Consider the following 20,967-nt stretch of genomic DNA (forward strand, 5'->3'; position numbering starts at 1 on the left):
GTCAGGTAATTTTCTTTTACTTAATTCAGATAAAACAGAGGTTTTACTTGTTGGCTCTAAAGCTGCAAGAGACAAGTTGTCTTTCTCTGTTACTCCCAGCCCAGATGTAAAAAACTTAGCTGTCACACTAGATTCAGATCTTTCTTTTGATAAATTTACGTTTTTGGCATTTAGCAGACACTTTTATCCAAAGTGACTTACAGTACTGTGACAGTACATTGTCTAAGCAATTGAGGGTTAAGGACCTTGCTCAAGGGCCCAACAGTGGCAACCTGGCAGTGGTGGGGCTTGAACCAGCGACCTTTGGATTACTAGTCCAGTACCCTAATCACTAGGCTACAACTGCCAACACTGTTTTGATACACACATTAATAATATAACTAGTTGCTTTCTATCATTTGCGTAATATCTCTAAAATAAGAAATATACTATCTGTTAATGAAGCCAAAAAACTGATCCATGCGTTTATAACTTCTCGGTTAGATTATTGTAATGCTCTTCTAACTGGATGCTCTGGTAGATCCATAAACAAACTCCAGTTAGTTCAAAATGCAGCAGCTCGAGTGCTAACTAGAACTAAAAAATTTGATCATATTACTCCTGTTCTATCGTCTCTACACTGGCTGCCAGTTAAATTTCGCATTGATTACAAAATACTTTTACTAACCTATAAAGCGCTACATGGTCTGGCTCCACAGTATCTGAGTGAGCTTATTAATCACTACAGCCCAGCACGTCCACTTCACTCACAAGATGCAGGGTTACTTATAGTTCCTAGAATTAAAAAGATCACAGCTGGTGGAAGAGCATTTTCTTACAAAGCTCCACAACTTTGGAATAATCTTCCTGCCTCTGTTCGGGATTCGGACACAGTCTCAATGTTTAAGTCTAAACTGAAAACATATTTATTTTCTCAGGCTTTTGATTAGTATAGACAAAGGCGCAGAGCTTGGGGGTTCTTGGTCATAGAAACTTGTGGTGATCAGGGATGTTGGGTTGCTGTCGTTCTGCCTCTCTTGTCCGATCACTCAGGTTTGGGTAGGAGAGGTGGGCGCTGATGTCCTGTGAAAGCCTTCATGACCTTGTTACCTGCTCGCTCTCCCTTTTAGTTCTGCTGAAATAATTAGGGGTCGGAGTCTAAAACTCTCTGTAAAACTGTTTTACTTAACTAGCATTGTACATTATTAACTACATTCTTTATTGTTTTACCCCGAGGGCATTCTGATTGAAACCTGTTTACCCGCCAAGGTTAAGGAATGAAGTCGAGACTGCAGTGCCAACAATGCTGCTCCTGCCAGATGTGACGGGTCGGGAGTAATTGCACCAAGAATGACAAGAACTCACTACAGACTTTATTGAAGACTAGAGCAAAGAACAACTCTATTATTATTTATTTATCTATTTATTACCAGTTATAACTTTTAGATCATTTAATTCTGTGTTTGTATGCTTTGTGTAAATCGTGTATTTATTTAAAGTATCCTCCAGGCCACCCAAGAAGGATGGGCCCTGCTGAGTCTGGTTCCTCTCAAGGTTTCTTCCTGTAATTTTCAGGGAGTTTTTCCTTGCCACAGTCGCCCTTGGCTTGCTCAACAGGGGTTTTTGTATCTGTTGGTCTTGGATTTTGTAAAGTTGCTTTGAGACAATGTCTGTTGTAAAAAGCGCTATATAAATAAAGTTGACTTGACTTGACTAGTCTTAACACATTACATTCAGCATGATGTATAAATCAGTACTGATGTATAAATGTATTGATACATCACTTTAACACCTTTAATCTATTAGAATATTATAAATCCATTCACCAGTAATTCACTCATCATGTTCTTCCAGTTCACACTTCCTTTATTATTCCACTAAAACAAATAAGTAATCCAGCAACAAATCCATCACCTGCTAAACTGTTATTAACATTAATAGATAAACTGAAATACATTACGAGAAGTTTAAACCATAAAATTAATAGACGTAGTCCTTTGACCTTCTTTATTTAGCTTGTCATAACGCGAACCCGGCCTCCCTCAGCACCGTCAGTGCTGCATCTTCAAGTTCTTTTAATCCATTCTGCAGGAGTTTCTTCATAACCTTAAAAGATGTTGTTGCTGCTGAAAAACGGTTTAGACCAGGTTCCAACTTCTGAAGGTACTCTGAAACATCAGACTCTTTCAGTACGTTTGATGCCAGTTTCAGTACAAGAGGAGATTTTATCAAAGATTTCAGATGTGGCTTGTTGACTCGTTCTGAGAGTCTTTGAATTGATTTATCATCAAGACCAAACGAGAAGTAGCAACTTGTAAAGAAAGTCACCACAATGCCAACATCACATGCCACTAATAGACCAGGTACTGGAGCTGCTGCTGCAATTACACCAGAGCAAGCGGCTGCAGCCCAGGCTACTATGTCAAACATTTTGACTTTCCTCTTCAGTACAGCCACAGAAGTGACTGGTACTGACTTCATTACAGCGTATCGTTTATGCTCTGGTAGCTCTGACACCAGTGTGTCCACAAGCTCCTCAAAATCAAATGCAGAAACATCATTGCAGCAAATGAGAAAAACTTTAGGATTTTTAAAGTCCTTTAAATTTTCCAGGCAGTAGTTCCTAAATTTTGCCAGAATTTCTTCTCTGTTGAAGCCTCGTTTCCTTGCTTCATGTGCGACGTCATTGTCTATCTTTGATCTGACAAAGTAAAACAGCTTTTTCTGTTTTTTGATCTCTGTAGCCAGCAGGATGTCGTTCTCTGTGAATCGTACTGATGAGATGATGATGAAGAAATCATACCTGTTGAAATTGACTAGTTTAAAATATCGCTTAGCCTGAAAAGTACGGCTACCAACTCCAGGAAGGTCCCAGAAAGTCACATTAGGCATTGTTGGATGTTGGTAAGGGGTTGGTTCAGTGGTGGTTGCAGTAACTCCAGTTGCAGTCCTCTGATTGCATTAATGAAAGATGACGTTCCTGCTCCAGTTTCCCCAGTTACAGCAATGTCCAGTGAGACGTTATTCAACTGCTCTACCATTTATTGTGCTTTCTTAGTTGCTCTTTCTTAAGTTGACTCTGTGACTGCAGTTATATCAGGATCTTGGCTGGTCTCCTGCACATTTGTAAAAATAAAAAAAAACACAATAAATAATTATAATTCAAAATAATGATTTGCTTAGCATGTTTGTCCATAACATGACATTGCTCATAATTCATAAAACAATTTCTACAGTACAGTTTGTCTCACTTCCTGTAACAGTCTAATCGGTTTCATTGTGAGTTCATTATGTGTAACATGACAGGTTGCATCTTCCTACTGAAGCACAAGGTCAAGCTCCATACCTTCAAGAATTGAGAATGAACTTTTAACAAAAAGAGGCAATAGAAAAATTACAGGTGGCCAAAATAGCAGCAACAAAGTGAGAACTGCAGAACTGAGTAATAGTTTTCAAAGCTCTTGAAAAAAGAGAAGAGACGGAAATACATGACCCCAACCATACCAACCAGCAGGGGTTTAAAGGTGAGGTCCACTACTGAAAAGGGCTGTTCCACTACCTCTGGGACAGCTCATTTACAGGCTGCTGTGTGTCTGTCACTTTTATATTGACATAAAAAAAACTTCTTTTTTTTTTATTTTTTTGCTTGCTTGTTTTCTGTCACTCTGACTCAACTATGAAACTTGTTTTTCACATATTGACACATATATTACTTATAAAACTTGTTTTTATGAAATAGGGTTTGCATATATCTGTAGGAAAACATGTGAACACCTCAGGTGTTCGAATGGGTTAAAGTATGCAAACACCTTTACTAACATAAGTTCAGATATATTAGCCACACCCATTGTTAAATCTACAATAAAATATAAACCAATTTAATTAAGTAAATGATATGCTTCTAAATTTCTGGCGACAGTTTGAGGAAGTTCCAGCATGACTGTGCCACTGTGCATAACACAAGATCCATAAAGACGTGGTATTAAGATTTTGATGTTAAGGAACTCAATTAGCCTGCACAAAACCCTGACCTCAACCCTATTAAGCACTTTTGGGATGAATTGGATTCTACACTGTGTCTTACTCTTTCAACATCATCTAAAATCTTAAAATCCATCCCTGAGGAGTGGAAGGTAGTTACTGCCACAAAGTAAGACAGGCAACTCCATATTAATCCCAAAGTGTACAACAAGCTCAAGTTCAGGTGTCCACATAAATTTGCCCATATAGGTTATATACATCCACTGATCACATGTGATAGGAACACCTTTCTATAGGAACACTGTACTCTTATAAGTATTCAATCAAAATAAAATATGTAATTTTTACACTTGAACTGTAAATGTTGTGGTGTTTAAAAGTGTTTGGACACCTCTGGCTTAGATTCTGTAAGTTCTACTGAAATTTATTCAGGTAATGTTTAATCACACTGATTACAAAGGAAATAAATATAATTAAATGAGCAAATAAAATCACATATTTAAACAACATTTATGTAATAAAAACTGATGTGTAGTTTATTATAAAGAGGTAAATGTAATTAATACATGTAGGTTGTAATTTAAACATAAAAAAAATTAAAAAAAGATTCTTACATTTCCAACTTTTGTTTCTCATAAACCTCTTGCTGAGCTTCTTGTGACCAGTCTAACCAGTACCTGTAGCAGCTGAGCAAATAGTCTCTGACACACACCCAGCCTATTTATTTAAATATAAAAGTTAAGCTGCTTTAAAAAAAATAAGGTATTTAATTTAATTTTCACTATGTACCACTAAGCCTCTGTGTGCTCTGGTGCTTTGATGTGCCACGCCCCCTCTCCATGAGCACACTCTGTCTCCTGCCATGCCCTCTCATGATTGGTCCATTTGAACTGATTGTCTCCAGCTGCACACTATTTAAGAGGTGCACTGGAACACAGAGGTGGGGACTATTGACTTCGGTTTGTGTATGCGGTTTGTTTGGGCTGGGTATGGATCATGTTTCTAGGTCTTGTTGAGCCATGTTTCTAGGTCTTGCTAAGCCATGCTAAGTTATGTTAAGTCAAGTCATGCTAAGTCATGCTAAGTCAAGTCTCATTACTAGCTATGTTTCAAGTTCTTGTGATTAGCTTTTGTTAATAATAAATCTTGGTTTAAGTTCTACATCTCTGCGTGTGTCCGCCCCCTTCGTCTCGCCTTAGCCCCGCGTGACACACTAATTCTTTTTATTTTGAGTTTATAATTAGTGAATTTAAACTGACATTAGTATATATAGTAAATGCTGAACTTCTCTTATTATTATTTTTATTTCTGTTTTTTCTTGCTCATTGAGTGACTCAACATCACACAAAAAATACTTTTACTTTCCTGCCTCACCACCTAAACAAACAAACAAATAAATAAATCATTAAAAGTTGAGGGGCATTTTGTTATACAATGTTTTTCCTATACAGTGGTGGTCAGATCATAACAATAATAAAAATTATTAATAATAATAAATGTCAGATAATGTATTAGTTCAGTGGGTAAGGTAGTGGACTGGTAATCAGAAGGTCACTGTTTCAAGCCCCACAGCACTGTATTGCCACTTTTGGGCCCCTGAGCAAGACCCTAAACCCTCAGTTACTGGCATTGTGTCTGTCCCAGTTATAAGTCACTTTGGATAAAAGCGTCTGTTAAATGCCATAAATGCAAACGTGAATTGCATGACATATAATGCTACATTTACTTTATTTAGTACAATGTAGTTCACATCTACAGATCACCTTCTACATAAATCCACCAAAAATCTTTCACATTTTAATATGTTAACAGTTTACACCTCATTACATCATGAATCATTTATAATAAAACATCTTCAAATAAAACTACATTACATATCAATAATGTCTTTTTTTTTCGACCTGTTTTTGACTCTCCTGTCATCTGATGTTTTACTGTGACTGATCTAATCTGTGTTTTATTTTGATCCACTGTACACTGGTGTTTACACCTAATACACACACTGTAATTCAATAAAATATTAAATCTCACTTTCATTTTTACCTTCTTCTTATTCTTGGTGTACTCGGTTCCCCAAAACACTGGGAGCAATGCAGGGAAAACCCTGTAAAGGGTGTCAATCCATCACGGGGCTTTGCCCATATACCCCCTCTTTCCCAGCCCTGAGACAGACAGTCCGGGTGGGTGGCTGGTTGGCAGATTCACCTGCTGAGATTCGAACCCAGATCTAGGCCGCCATCTGAGCAACCTTCTTTTACTGTTTCATTTAATTTATATTTTACTACAGTTTTTTTCTGTTTGAATTCACACTTGTATTTATTTCAGTTCATTAATTACATTTTAATTACACACACAACTGTTAAATATATTAGATTTATTTATTGTTGGACATCCAGGCAACTACACAAACGTCATTGGTAATTGAGGAAGCCTTGCACTGGATTGTGCACCCAGTGTTTTCCAGGTTAACTGGACCCGCTAAGACCCTGACCATAATAATGCAGTTGGTAAAATGTAAATACAATGTATTTAATAATATATAATTCATTATTATAGTTAATTATTATATTATTATACTGTGTACAATGGGGACAGACACAATGCAATCAGGGTTAAGGGCCTTGCTCAGGGGCAACATGGTGCTTTGAGGCTTAAAACAGTGACGTTCTGATTACATGTCCAGTACTCTAACCACTAAAATAACACTATATAATAATATACTATATAATGATCACATATATTATTATTATCTGACCACCACTGTATGGGAGAAACATTGTAAAACAAAATCTCGCCAGTTTATTTCTTCTTTGTTTAGGTGCTGAAGGAAAATGAAAGTATTTTTCCAGCTCTCTTTACACACTGAGGCCTGGGTGATGTGGTTTCATGTAGAATCAAATCCAATAACAAACTAAATCAGTTGGGACAAGATCATCTTTCAGCAGATCAAACAAAAAAGAAAGAACAAAAGAAAAAACAAGAGGAGGAGAAAACGCTAACTAGCTAAAAAGAAAGTCAGTAAAGAGATGAAAGAAATCAGAAAGAAAAGAGATGAAAGAATCTAGAATTTAGGTTTGAATGTAAGCAGGTAATTCAGGGGTTAGGGTGCTTTAAGAAAAATTAAGGTACATTTTTAATTTTCACTAATTATTTACATTTTGAGTTTATAATTAGTGAATTTCAACTGATGTTAGTGAATAAAGTAAATGCTGAACTTCTCTTATTATTATTTAAATTTTTTGTTATTCGTGCCCTGAGTGACTCATTTTGTTATTCAAATTTACTTCATGTGAAATCATCATGATGTGAAAACATCACCGAAAAATACTTTTACTTTCCTGCCTCATTACCTAAACAAATAAATAAATCATTAAAAGTTAGAAATTAACTGAAGGAGATTTTGTTATATGTATTATAACAATATTAATTAAGTATTAATGAAGTAATATTATGTTTTTCCTATACAGTGGTGGTCAGATCATAACAATAATAAAAATCAATAATAATAATAATAATAATAAATATCAGATTATGTGACAGTGTTATTTCAGTGGTTAAGGTACTGGACTGGTAATCAGAAGGTCACTGTTTCAAGCCCCAAAGCACCATGTTCAGTGAAATCACGTGTGTAGACAATCATGACGTTACACCGCCATCGGGACAGCATAGTGGGCTGGGCGTTCATCTAGCATTGCTTTCATATTTAAATAAAATAATGCAAAATAGGCTGTGTGTGTGTGTGTGTGTGTGTGTGTGTGTGTGTGTGTGATCTTCTCAGGTGCATCAGGAAGTACTGATTACACTGGTTACAGCCTGAGAACCTCGACGAGAGATCCACAAGAAACACGAGCTCAGAAAATGTAAGAACCTTTTTAATTTGTTTAAACTATATTCTACATATATTTACCTCTTTATAATAAACTACACACCAGATTTTATAACAGAAATCTGATTTTATTGTTACAACTTTAAACTTTATATGATTTGGTTTCTGTGTGGTAAAATGTATTTAGAAGAATGGTCACTGAAGTCCAGATCATTCTGACCTATGTTTGAGGAGACACAATGTTAAATCTTATCATTACACGTCTTTTCCAGTTCTTCCATTCTTGTTCTGCCAACTGTTCAGCTTGTGTCGCATTTTCTGACTGCTGGAAAATGCTAATAAAAAACGCAGTGTTTCTTACAGTGACTTTAATTTCACTGTAGACAGGAGCAAATCAAGATAGTTCATGTTTTGGCAGAAAGACCAATTTCCATAACCGAGCCCCCAGTCAACTAACAACAATTTTGTTAAAATGCCTCCCATTAAAAAGAAATGTAATGGTTTCACCTAGAATTATGTATATTCAGGTCTATATCTATACACCTTATTACAAATTAATACATTAAATTTAAAAATATGCATAGATTTATCCACAGCAGAAAAATGTGTGCCATTATCCAAAGTACACTGTTCCAGCCTCTGTGTGCCTAGGTGCCACACTCCTCTCTCCGGGAACACTCTCAGTCCTGAGCCATTATAATTTTTTAGGTTCTTTGATGTATTGTACAATCGTATCAGCTGAGTTGTTAGGAGTGTTTTTAACTTTAATTTGATTCACTGTAATTACTTGCTCCCATCAGTAGAAACCCAGCAGTAAGGTGAGTCTTCTAGTGCTTACTGAGCAATTTCCACAGAATGCAGGAGCAGCACGGTGTTGAGCCTCTGTGTTAGTACGTGCAGGTGAAAATCAGACTTATTTTAACAAAACAGATGCAAAAAGACCCTAAAAAGACCTAAAAACAAACCAATGCAAAAACATACACAGAGAACGTCGAGTGCAGACTAGAAAAGCCGAATCCTGTACATTTTTGGTGATTTAAAAATCCCGGCCGGATGCATTTTTTAGGTCTCAAAAAGAGGACGTGCAGGAAAAAGAGAACGTATGGTCACCCCTCAAATTAGCCCCAGCTGCCCCTCATCTGAGGACATTTAAGAGGGGAGCTGGGGAACAGTCGAGTGGAGATTTTGCCTCTGAACTATGTTTGTATTTGGATCTGTTTGTTCGGTTTGATTCTGTCAGTTTGCCTTTATCTGTCTGCCTTCCCCTGTGCCATGTTTTGGTTTGTTTGTTTAACTCTGTTTAGTCCGGTTTAACCTTTTTTTAGTCTTTGTTTGTTAGCCTTTGCCCTTAGTCCTGTTTAGTCCTGTCTCGTTCATGTTTATGTATATTTAGCTTAGTTAGCGGTTAGCATTTAGCATATAGGTTGTTTGTCTTGTCTTGTTCTAACCCGTCTTGTTACCTTGTTGTTTTATCATTAAATACTTTTGTTTTTCACATCTCTGTGTGTGTCTCCACCTCCTCTTGTCTCGTCATAGCCCATTAGGTGTTACAACGACACTGATGAGATGCACTGTTTAAAAGTGAGAAAGTCAAAAATCAAGACAATCAACAGTCCAATCAAAAACTCTTATCTTGAAAATACCAAAGGAAATTAGACAAACTGGACTACAGAGATAAAACACTGAATTTCTAAATGAACAGTTTTATATTATGGATGATTGTTGCATCTTTTATTATTTATGGTTTACATCTTTATACACATGATTTTCTAATTTCACTTATTTCAGGGCACTTGCACAGGAGACCAGCCAAGATCCTGACATAACTGCAGCCATAGAGGGATCAGGAGAGTCAACTATGGAAAAAGCAACTGAAAAAGCACAAGACACAGTTCACAACCTTTTTTGCGATGTCTCACTCAACATTGCTGTAACCGGAGAAACAGGAGCTGGAAAGTCGTTTTTCATTAATGCAATCAGAGGACTGGAGGCTGATGATGAAGGTGCAGCTAAAACTGGAGTTACTGAAACCACCACTGAAGCAACCTCTTACCAACATCCAACAATGCCTAATGTGACTTTCTGGGACCTTCCTGGAGTTGGTAGCTGCAATTTTCAGGCTAAGCGATATCTTCAACAAGTGAATTTCAACAGGTATGATTTCTTCATCATCATCTTATCTGAGAGATTCAGAGAGAACAACATCCTGCTGGCTACAGAGATCCAAAACCAGGAAAAGAAGTTTTACTTTGTTAGATCAAAGATAGACAATGACGTCCGTGCAGAAGAGAATAGGAGAGACTTCAACAGAGAGAAAATGCTCAGTGATATCAAACAGGACTGTCAGCAGAAGCTGAAAGATTTTGAAAATCCTAAAGTTTTTCTCATTTCCTCCAAGGATCTCTCTGCATTTGATTTTGAGGAGCTTGTAGACACACTGATGTCAGAGCTTCCAGAGCATAAACAAAACGCTCTAATACAGTCAGTACCAGTCACGTCTGTGGCTGTACTAAAGAAAAAAGTTGAAATGTTTAAGAAAGCAGTCTGGGCTGCAGCTCTTTCCTCTGGTGCAGTTGCAGCAGTTCCAGTACTTGGTCTATCATTAGCATGTGATGCTAGCATTCTAGTAACTTTCTTTACAAAGTGCCGCTTCTCATTAGGTCTTGATGAAAAATCAATTGACAGACTCTCAGAACGAGTCAACAAGCCACATCTGAAATCTTTGATAAAATGTCCTCTTGTAAGTAAAATGGCAACATTGAAATTAGGTGTATCCCTATTAGCTAGTAGTGAAGTAATGGAGTCCTTGTTTAAGTTTGTACCTGGTCTAGGATGTGCTTTAGCAGCAGGAATTTCTTTTAGTTCTACAATGTTGCTGCTAAAGACTGGATTGAAAGAACTTGAAGATGCAGCACTAACAGTGCTGAGAGAGGCCGGGTTAGATTGAGGAGGGCAGTAAAGTGTATTCATGTATGTATTTTCAAACAAGCCAAACAATGATGGATTATTTACTACGTCTATTTTTATTATTGGGTTTTAGGAAAACTTGTGATGATTAATTTTAGTTTAAGCTATCTTTTAATGCTAATAACAGTGGACTGGTGTACAGTTGTGTGGTGGAAAGTTATACATGAACCAATAAAGAAATATGGACATTTTCTTTCCAAAGTAAATGACGTTATGTGAGTTATTGGAGTATGGATTTTAATTGTTTAAATAATAGTATTTAAGAGTGATTTATCAGTATGTTTAATCTTACGTTATTAAATTGATAAGAATAATGATGTACATTATAAAAAGGTGGAAGAGAATGTACTGAACTGGTTTATATGGATTTTATATGGGTTGATTATGAATGATTATAAGACTTTTGCTTATGAAGATAATCTAAAATAATTAAATATGTTGCATGAATTGGTAGCAGGTTCTTGTCCCTTGATCACTATTGATAATGAAAGAGATATAAATTTTGCTTTTACTTACTTTATGAAACTTTTTGGCCGTGTTAATGTTTCTAGGTATTATTTATATGATATAGAACTGTATATATGATGTTTTTTTTCCTGCACTACAACATATTACCCTAATGATTGTATATAAAACTCAACACTACTTATCTGTGGTCGTGTTTTTACCTGGAAATGTTTCTACATCTTGTGTGTATAACTACAGTTTCTATCCATAAACCAAATTAGGAATTGTTCTAAATTAAAAAAAAAAAGCTTGTCATGTCTGTATTTCTGATACTTATAGTTTGGATCATTTAACGATATGACAGTGTGTGTGTTGTGATGGACTTGTATTTGTGGTAATGTATGCTAAGCTGTTGAACATATCTGGTGTTGGATCTGTCTTCTTAATAAGAATAAGCTGTATCAGTGTGAATCACAGATTAACTTGTATAATTGAAAGCGTTTCCTTTTATAAACCAAATTAGAATGTTCATGTTGAGGATTTGCTTGCGGCGCCATCTACTGACCACTAGTGGTTTGTTTTCTTGATGGGCAGCAGGAAAAGGTTTCCAATTGTAACCCATATGAAATATGGAGCTACTAAAACCTCAGAATCATTTAAGAGGTGTAATTACTTGTTGTCCCCAAAAGAGGGCGCCATATATTGTCTATGTGGCTGCAAAGGTAAAAGACGTTACCGCCGTTTGTTTTTGCTTGAGAGGTCTTAATGCAACTGTAGACCAGCTGAGCAATATTCAGTACAAAATACTACATAATGGTCCAAAATATGCCTAATAAGCTATTCTTTTATCAGAACTCCAGCTCTGAACGTGAGAGAGGCAGTTTTCTGTCGAGTAATGTGGAAGTTTTCTGTTCTGATAGCCTAGCTAACCACTGTACAGGGAGAGTACACCTCACTTTCGAGTTCATTAGAAATTAAGTCGTCAAGTCACTTTTATTTTTATAGCACAAGTATAAATACACTCAACTATACAACATTTAACAATTCATTAACATACATACAACATAACATACATACACACCAATATATAAATCAAATAAATCAAATGAAACCACTAAAACAAAGATGGCTATGACAATGAATAAGTTTTTAATATTTATTGGGTTAAGAGGACTCAAATGCCAAAGAAAACAAATAAGTTTTTATATTTAACTTAAATGCATCTATTGTGTGGGACTCCTTTATGGAAAAGACAAAACATTTCAATATCAATATGGATACAGGAGGAAGCTTTAAAAATACCACAGAGTACAAAACATCAGAGGAAAACAAGAGCTGGACAAGTTCAGGCTGGTAGAACCAAAACTGATGTCTGTACCTTTCAGTGAAAGAGAAAAAATTCTCCATTCTTTCCAGTATTGTTCTGATTTACAATTAATGTCTTTTTTATTTAAACTAGGAAGAAAGAATCATCTAATAAGAATCTATTATACTAGAAATAATCTTTTAAATATTATTTTCTTGTTGAGACCAGTAATGGGTTTAAAAAACTTAACACCATAAATTTTTCCTCTGCCCAGCCCTGGTTCCCTGGTTTCCTCCGGGAGCTCCGGTTTCCTCCCACAGTCCAAAGACATGCAAGTGAGGTGAATTGGAGATACTAAATTGTCCATGACTGTGTTTGATATAACCTTGCATACTGATAAATCTGGTGTAATGAGTAACTACCGTTCCTGTCATTAATGTAACCAAAGTGTAAAACATGACGTTAAAATCCTAATAAACAAACAAACAAATGCAAAATTAACACAAAAACATACAGAAAGGTATCAAGATAAAGACAGATTAGCTGCTACTGACTAGCAGCTTATTGCTGATAAAATAATTTAAAAAATATTAAAATTAAGTAATATCAGGCAACAATTCACCAGTTTAAACTTGAAGAAGTCTTTTAAATTACCCTGATATGTAATCGCCTCTCCTGTTCACACTGACAGAACCCGTCTGCTCTACTGAGCTGCTCAGAGCGAAGCTGTCTGTCTGTTCTACAGGACTCAAACAGCCAAACAGAAATATACATTAAAAAAACTTCACACTAAACAGCAAAACTCATTTTTGTGATTGTTTCAGAGATCATTCATAAAAAATTAGCCGTTGTGTCCGTGGACTTTGGTCGTTTCTTCTTCACTTTAAAAACCAAAACTGAACCACAGGAAAACGAGCCATTTTTTCATTTTCGTTTCAAGTTCAAAAGTCAAATAACAAAGAAACAAACAGAAAATGAAAAACGACTTGTATTGTCATTTTCCGAAATCAACATGGTCTATCAGTTCAACCAGAAATAAACACACAAGTGCGTGCTAGCGTGTATTTACTTCATATGCAAACGCTTCATAATTGCTCCGGTGTGAATCAAGCACAAGTGTTGAGAAGACGGAGTAAAAAAGTAATAATAACGTTACATCGCGTCCCCTGTTCTGACTTTTGTCTCTGATGTAGTTTTTCCTGCCCTGGTAACTCACACAAGAACTATTTTTCCTAAATAAAAAACTACTAACGTCTCACCATCGTCACAATATTAACATTTACATTATTATTTAGTTTTTACCATATAGAACTCAGTTTTGTAATATAGGTATAACTGATCGTACACGTCACTGTGGTACAACATTTATTGTATTTTAATCAGCGTTCCGCTTCATGCACTTTTTAGACGCTCCCTTAGTTTATTATCACAGATGAACCTCACATTAATAAACAGCTTGAACTAAAAATTTAAATAACTTTTAAAAATATATTTGATTGTTATTTGCTGTTTGTTTACTGCCGAATCAGTTCGTGCAATTTTATTTAACACTTGTGCCTGATTTACACTGTTTATATGAAGCAAATAAAAATTTTAGCACGTGCACACGCTCGCACGTTTATTTCTGGTTGAACTGATAGAAAATTTATTTCAGACAATTAAAATGCGACCCGTTGTTTGTTATTTAAAAACACGGACCCCTTGACTTGCATTGCGCTTGGGAGGGCAGTGAGGAAATCCATCCACCACCCGCCCCCAGCGCCGGCCCTGCCTTTGCCGGTGTGATATAGAAGTTAGCAGAAGAAATATTCATCAGCAGGTGAGTTTCGGCAAATGATGGTGGTTCCTGCTGAGTCTGGTTCTTCTCAAGGTTCTTCCTGTCATTTTAAGGGAATTTTTCCTCGTCGCCCTCGGCTCCTCAACAGGGGTTTTGGATTCTGTAAAGTTGCTTTGAGATGATGTCCATTGTAAAAAGCGCTATACAAATAAATTTGACTGGCTAACTTACAGGCGTAGATCACAGATTCACCGAACCTGCTTTCTGCAGTCTGTCGCACATCTTACATCATTCAGCTACACAAATTTACATACAGCAATTGTTTTGGAGTGATAGTAAACATTTTCTTTAAGAAATGTAGTGGATCAAAGGTGAAAGTACACGAAAAATTATATACTCAAATAAGTGGAAATACTTCAAAAAAATACTTAAGTACTGTAATGAAGTATATACACCACTGTCTCTATATGAATAACAGCGTACGCCTGCTTTATGGAGCAGAGCCCGCTACTTGTGGAGGTATGGTACTGCGTTTTAAATGTTTTATTAGCTTTTTTAATTTTGCAGGGGGGAAAGTGAATCCATTTTATGTAACCATGCTGTTACCATAAATCAAATCTGGACTCTGGAGGTGTAAACTTGGGCAGGTGACGTTGTTACTGGTTATCAGAGGACACAGACTTGTATTTAGCTCCATTCTTTCTCAGTATCACTGATCCTGAAATAGATTTTGAAGATTTTGAAATTATTATCCACATAAAAAACACAGATCAATAATCAGTGTCTTTATTCATACTTTGTTACCCTGAAATAGGGATATTACTATATTAATAAATAGGGATACCCTGACCTCTGGGATATCTGTTAAATCCTTTAATTCTACAAGAAACTTACAGGTATAAAACATATTTTCTGATTAACTATGTTGTGGGAAATGTATTAGTTAAAGTTTAATCAGAATGGGTTTAGCACTTTTTTGTGTGAGTGAAAATCTTACTCATCATGCATCAAGAGTTATGTTTTTGTAGAATCTATGTGATCTGTTTAAACTTTTAGCCTTAAGCCTCTCCTTCAGTGTTGTGACAGTGAACCACAAGCTCTTCAGAGATACTCACCCTCACATCCACCCCTCTGATTCAGCATTGGTTCAGGGGCTGCAGGGATTTCTACTTCATTGTCCTGTCTTCTGTCTGTAAGAAATATTTTGTTCACCTTTAGTTGTATACAGAACATTTTAAACACAAACAAATCTTAACCTGCACTGATTCTTACCTTCATCATCATCTGCAGCATTTTCTTGTTGAGCTGGAGGGTTTTTTTCTGCACCCCTATCTGTAAAAAACATTTATTCACATCAGTTTATCAGTGTAGTTTAATGTATGCAGCACTTTATTCAACCTTATTTACCTTGTGTATAAAATACAACCTCAAATAAATAAATAAAAGACTTTTATTTGATGTCAGACAGGATGAACCTGAGATATTTCATCTGCTCGACTTCATTTCATTTATTAATAAACATCCATTCCTGCATTTCAGGCCTGCAACACATTCCAAAAAAAGTTGGGACGGGTGCAATTTAGGGCGAGTAATGATGTGAAAAAACTAAATAATGAGGTGATGTGAACAGGTGATTGTAATCATGGTTTGGTACAAAAGCAGCATCCAGGAAAGGCTGAGAGTCTCTGATGAGTAAAGATGATCAGAGGATCCAGTTTGTCCACAAATGTGTGAGAAAATGATTGAAATGTTTAAAAACAATGAACCTCAAAGAAAGATTGGAAGGGATTTGCATGTTCTCCCTCTACAGTGCAGAATATCATAAAAAATGTTGTTGTTGTGATTTAGTTGCTTGTATTTTGTTATCGTTAGTTATTTCTTTGTCGGCTTGCTTTATGTTGAAACAAGACAAAGCATTTTAAGTTCAGGCTGGCAGAACCAAAACTGATGTTTGTACCTTTCAGTGAAAGAGAAAAAATTATCCATTCTTTCCAGTAATGCTGTGATTTACAATTAATGTCTTTTTTATTTAAGCTAGGAGGAACGAATCATCTAATAAAAATGTATTATAATGTGGAATATGTATCATTTTATCATAGTAGTGATATACTGTAGATCATGATACAGCAGAGATGTTCACAAAAGTCACAAAATACGAGCCCGAGTCAATATAATCTACACAAAACATATATTATAAATGTAGCGTAGAAATAAAGAAATAATCTGTAAGTTCAGATAAAAACAACAACAGATTAGCGAGTGTATTTAGCCGTTTTACTTCGTGTCTTTACTTTCCTCCTCATTGTGTAAATGAATGTAATTTCTGTAACAAGAAGATTCCAGTTAAAAGCTTCAACTGATACGTTTTGTTTTCATTACAGAACAAAAGCGCTCGATAAATCACGGCACAGCGGCCAAAATCCCAAACACAGCAAAAACAATCATAACCGCTGCTTACCTGAGCTTCTGTTCTTCCAGATGCTATTACATTTATAAGCGTGCGTCCCATTAGGAATAGAATCCATTATTTTGTAAATGTGCTTATAATTAAAAACCTCCAAACTTTTCCCGGTCGTGAAGTAAAACAGGAAGTGGTTAGAAAGCCGATCGAGCGTTTCATTACCACGTCATCTGTGTGACGCAAACTGAATAAATGCAAATAACAGCATTTCTTACTAACAATTACAATCAGAAGCTCTGATTGGTTCAGAAAGCGTCTTTCAACCATCAGCGCCGATTCTGTAGGAGCGTTCCATTCACCCCGGTCGTTCCTGTGAAGTGCACTACGTAGGGTATTCCACCATTTTAAGTGAGATTCCAATCCAAAGGTAACGAAAATGTTTAAATGAAGTGAACTTCAGAGTGTGTAGGGAGTAGGGAGCGACGCTTCATACTATAGTACTTTTTGTCAAAGAAGTGGTAGAAACAGTTGCTCAGGTTATTGTGTTCTGCTTGTTGTTACACTTTTTAAAGAGAATCATTTTTACATGGCCAGTCTGGGGTACGATTTATTAAGAGATCTTTATCCTCGGTTTCATCATTTACACCATAAAGTGAGTGTGGTTTGGTTTTGAATGTCACTGTGTACTCAAGGCCCTTTTTACCAGCTACAATGGATCTGGTCCTCATACCAGACTTGGCACAGAGATTCGAACCCTGGATCCACAGATCTCAGAAGTAATGGGCAAGCGTACCTTATCGCTGTGCCACCCAAGTGCCCTCAAACCTCCCATGACTGTGATTGGTGGAAATATTTCACTTGTTTAAGTTACTGCATGGAACAGCTTCTGCTTGTTTGTTTAGGACTGTGTGCACAGTAGCATGAGCTATTATTTAGTCATGACCTGGTATTTAAACCTAAAACTGAAAACTACGATGTAGAACTTCTTCTTCCTAAACTTTTCCATCATTGTGTACCACAAGCTCTACATAGACGTTTACCTTCATTTTCATTTACGGAACCTTCTGCAGGGTTTTTCTTGGGAATGTTCTCCGCTGGTTCTTCATCTGCAGGAAAGATTTTGAAGTTCACCTCAAATTGTATATAGCATATCGCTAACAAACATAATCTGAACATGCATTGACACCCACCTTCTTTCTTATCTGCAGCACGTTCTTGCTTATTTTCTTTGTGCGCTCTCCAAACACCTGCCGCAAGTTCAAAACACCATTCTTATAATAAATGTTGTCTGATTTGAAATTAGAATATGTCTTTTATTTAAACTAAGACACAAAGTCATATATCATATAATCTAAGTTCTGGTGACCACTGCTTGCTATACCTGGTCCACACCACACGGTTTTTGCCCTGATTTTCGCTCACCCACTGGTCGTCGCTAGATGTGGCTCTGCGTTCGCCCAATAATCGAAACTCAGCTCTCGATCGCTATGTGTGAACTGTTCAACGACTCGATCCGAGCGGCTGGATCAGACAAGCCGACTGGCAGCGAGTTCTATGTGGAACTACAGCCAATGAGAACGCAAGAAACGGGGTTTGGAAACCCGGGGGAGGAGTGTAAACACATGGTACGGGGTATAATATAGTTTCTATCAGAATACATCAGCACACACACACAAGCTTTACAATATTTTTGCATTGCAAAAAAATATTTATTAACCTCCAACTCACAACAGAACAGACGCCCCCTGCTGGTCATGTTGCCAAATCCACTCAGATTCATTTATTTTTCCTCTTCGCTTTTACCCTGCACATCAGCACTCAGACAACTTTGATTGCCTGATTATGTTGATGTGCATTTTTGGACGTGGTGTCATTAAACTTCTCGTCACTTCTCACATTTGTTTTCGTGACAAAACGTAGTTTGGGAGACTCATCCTGGTGATTGATCGTGTGATGTGAAAACCACGACTACTTCAAAGACTCCCTAGTGCCAGAGCTCCAGTCGTGTAGTGTGAACTGTACAGCGACCCGGCAACTCCGAAAGTCGTGCAGTGTGAACTTGGCATCACTCGACACCCATGCTGGTTGAGGGCTAGTATGCTTAGTCTAACAAGTGTGAAGGCTGCATCTTTGGACCACACTTTTCCCTTCTGCTGATTGTGCCAGTGCCTTGAACATAGAGTAGAGATAGTCTTGCTTATCATACAGTATCTCTGCCTTTAATGTTGTCATGTGGGCGCCTCATCACATGCCAAAAGTGAAGTAACTTGTGTGATCCAATGTGGTTCAGTAGGTCCTTTTCTACACTTGCTCAGTGGTGATCACCTTCCTCTGTGCACTTGTTCTCAAGTCTAAATGTGGCTCTCTTTCTCTTTAACACACAGTTGTGGTGTTGAGGTATACATGATAGATTTAAATCTCTGCCAGCAGACATTCTCTACTTTCAGACTGTATATACATTATTGTATTTGTTCTTTTTAATATTTTACTATTGTTTTATCTTGTTCACCCTGACAGAAGACCAGACAAATCTCTGCACTCTAAGCCCGGACTTTATATCTAATCAAACATTTTTAGTACAACATACATAAATTTTAACACAAAGTTTAGTGTTGGTGAATCAGGCAAAAAAGATTTTCTTGTGTTCACGTAGCCATTTGTTTTAACTTTTGTAACCTGTTGTTGCAAATTACTTTTTACATTTCATTTAAGACTTTTTGCCAAAGTAAACGTGTGTTTCTCAAATGTCTTGTGAAGTGGAACCTTTGTTAAACTAAGTGGACAAACACTTTCTTCCTCATGATGCTATTTTTGAGTAGCATATACACCAGTCTGATGGGGCTTTTTCATCTTCCGTCTAATTCTGGTAAGTGTTGTACTTTACTTAACAATTTTCTTTAAAGTAAATGATCTTAATGTTGACACTAAATAAATAATCAAACAGCGCTGCTTTATTTGCCGTATTTAGGCTACATGCTAACATGCTAGCCTTCATATGAAGCAAAGAGTGTGCTGGCCTGCTTTATTTTAATCCTTAAATGAATTGTATTAATGTTGATATTAATACTTCTGTTTCTTGTTTCTTTGTTTTGTTTTAGAGAGCTGCAGCCAAACGTTAAGAAATCACCTTACTGTGTGAAACTGAGTACATGTTCATGGTTACTGTGAGGAGCTGTTTGTGTTTCATCAGAACTTTATATACAGTTTGTACAGTTTTTAAGATGTTTTCTTGACATATTGTATTTTAAGTAAATACTTCTGAAGTGAAATAAAGAAAAATAATTTTATAATTCTGTCTGTTTTTCTATAAACATTTCTAATTGATATTTAAAATGTAATGAACATGAAAACTAAGAAGAAGTCAGTATTTTTTTCCATTGAGCTCAAGATAATAAGTAGAATTAGTTGGTATAACAAAAAAAAAAGTTTAATCAACTTGCCTTTTAGGTGTAATAACTTAATGTTTTAAGTTATTCTAACTCAAGTTTTCATTATACATTACTTAACTTTTTTAAGGCAACCGGTTTCCTCAAATTTTTTAAGTACATTGAACTTATCCGGGCTTACAGTGTGGTTACTTGTAGTTGCTGTTCAGAAATAAATGTCACTGCGATCTATTAAACCCAAATTAAGAAATGACAAAGCAAGGAAACATGTCTTGTAACTGCTCATATGTAGAACATGAATACAAAAGTGAAACCCCTGTTTCACAAAAAAGGAAGGAGATGATCTGACATTGGCTGAACACACAACATTGCATAAATAAACATGATCCACATCAGAGAGTTTTCAGAAAGAACTATTACCTGCAATCCAATCACGCAGGTCTCTGCGATAATCTGGAAGAAAAGAGATGCAACACATTCCCAAAGAAGTTGGGATATACACTGATCAGCCATAACATTAAAACCACCTCCTTGTTTCTACACTTACTGTCCATTTTATCAGCTCCACTTACCATATAGAAGCACTTTGTAGTTCTACAATTACTGACTGTAGTACATCTGTTTCTCTGCATACTTTTTACCCTCCTTTCACCCTGTTCTTCAATGGTCAGGACCCCCACAGAGCAGGTATTATTTAGGTGGTGGATGATTCTCAGCACTGCAGTGACACTGACATGGTGGTGGTGTGTTAGTGTGTGTTGTGCTGGTATGAGTGGAGTTTGTTAAACACCTCACTGTTACAGCTGGACTGAGAATAGTCCACCAACCAAAAATATCCAGCCAACAGCGCCCCGTGGGCAGCGTCCTGTGATCACAGATGAAGGTCTAGAAGACGAG

The 20,967-nt window shown here is 36.6% G+C and overlaps 1 protein-coding gene and 1 pseudogene across 1 annotated transcript; one reads left to right on the plus strand and one right to left on the minus strand.

Annotated features, from left to right (window-relative positions):
- Positions 1 to 1,998: 1,998 nt before the first annotated feature.
- Positions 1,999 to 4,096, minus strand: LOC134325443 (interferon-inducible GTPase 5-like; annotated as a pseudogene).
- Positions 4,097 to 8,839: 4,743 nt separating this feature from the next.
- Positions 8,840 to 10,733, plus strand: LOC134325448 (interferon-inducible GTPase 5-like). The gene is made up of 2 exons (XM_063007648.1): positions 8,840 to 8,886; positions 9,575 to 10,733. The coding sequence occupies exons 1-2, from the start codon at positions 8,840 to 8,842 to the stop codon at positions 10,731 to 10,733; spliced, it is 1,206 nt and encodes a 401-aa protein (XP_062863718.1).
- The last annotated feature ends 10,234 nt before the right edge of the window (positions 10,734 to 20,967 follow it).

This window comes from Trichomycterus rosablanca, chromosome 1, assembly GCF_030014385.1.
Source record: "Trichomycterus rosablanca isolate fTriRos1 chromosome 1, fTriRos1.hap1, whole genome shotgun sequence".
Classification (NCBI taxonomy): domain Eukaryota; kingdom Metazoa; phylum Chordata; class Actinopteri; order Siluriformes; family Trichomycteridae; genus Trichomycterus; species Trichomycterus rosablanca.

Excerpts from the sequence above, each read along its gene's own strand:
- LOC134325448 (XM_063007648.1), top strand. The coding sequence starts at position 8,840 with ATGCATTTTTTAGGTCTCAAAAAGAGGACGTGCAGGAAAAAGAGAAC. Across the intron at positions 8,887-9,574 it reads ACGTGCAGGAAAAAGAGAAC|GGCACTTGCACAGGAGACCA; the intron begins GTATGGTCACCC and ends CACTTATTTCAG.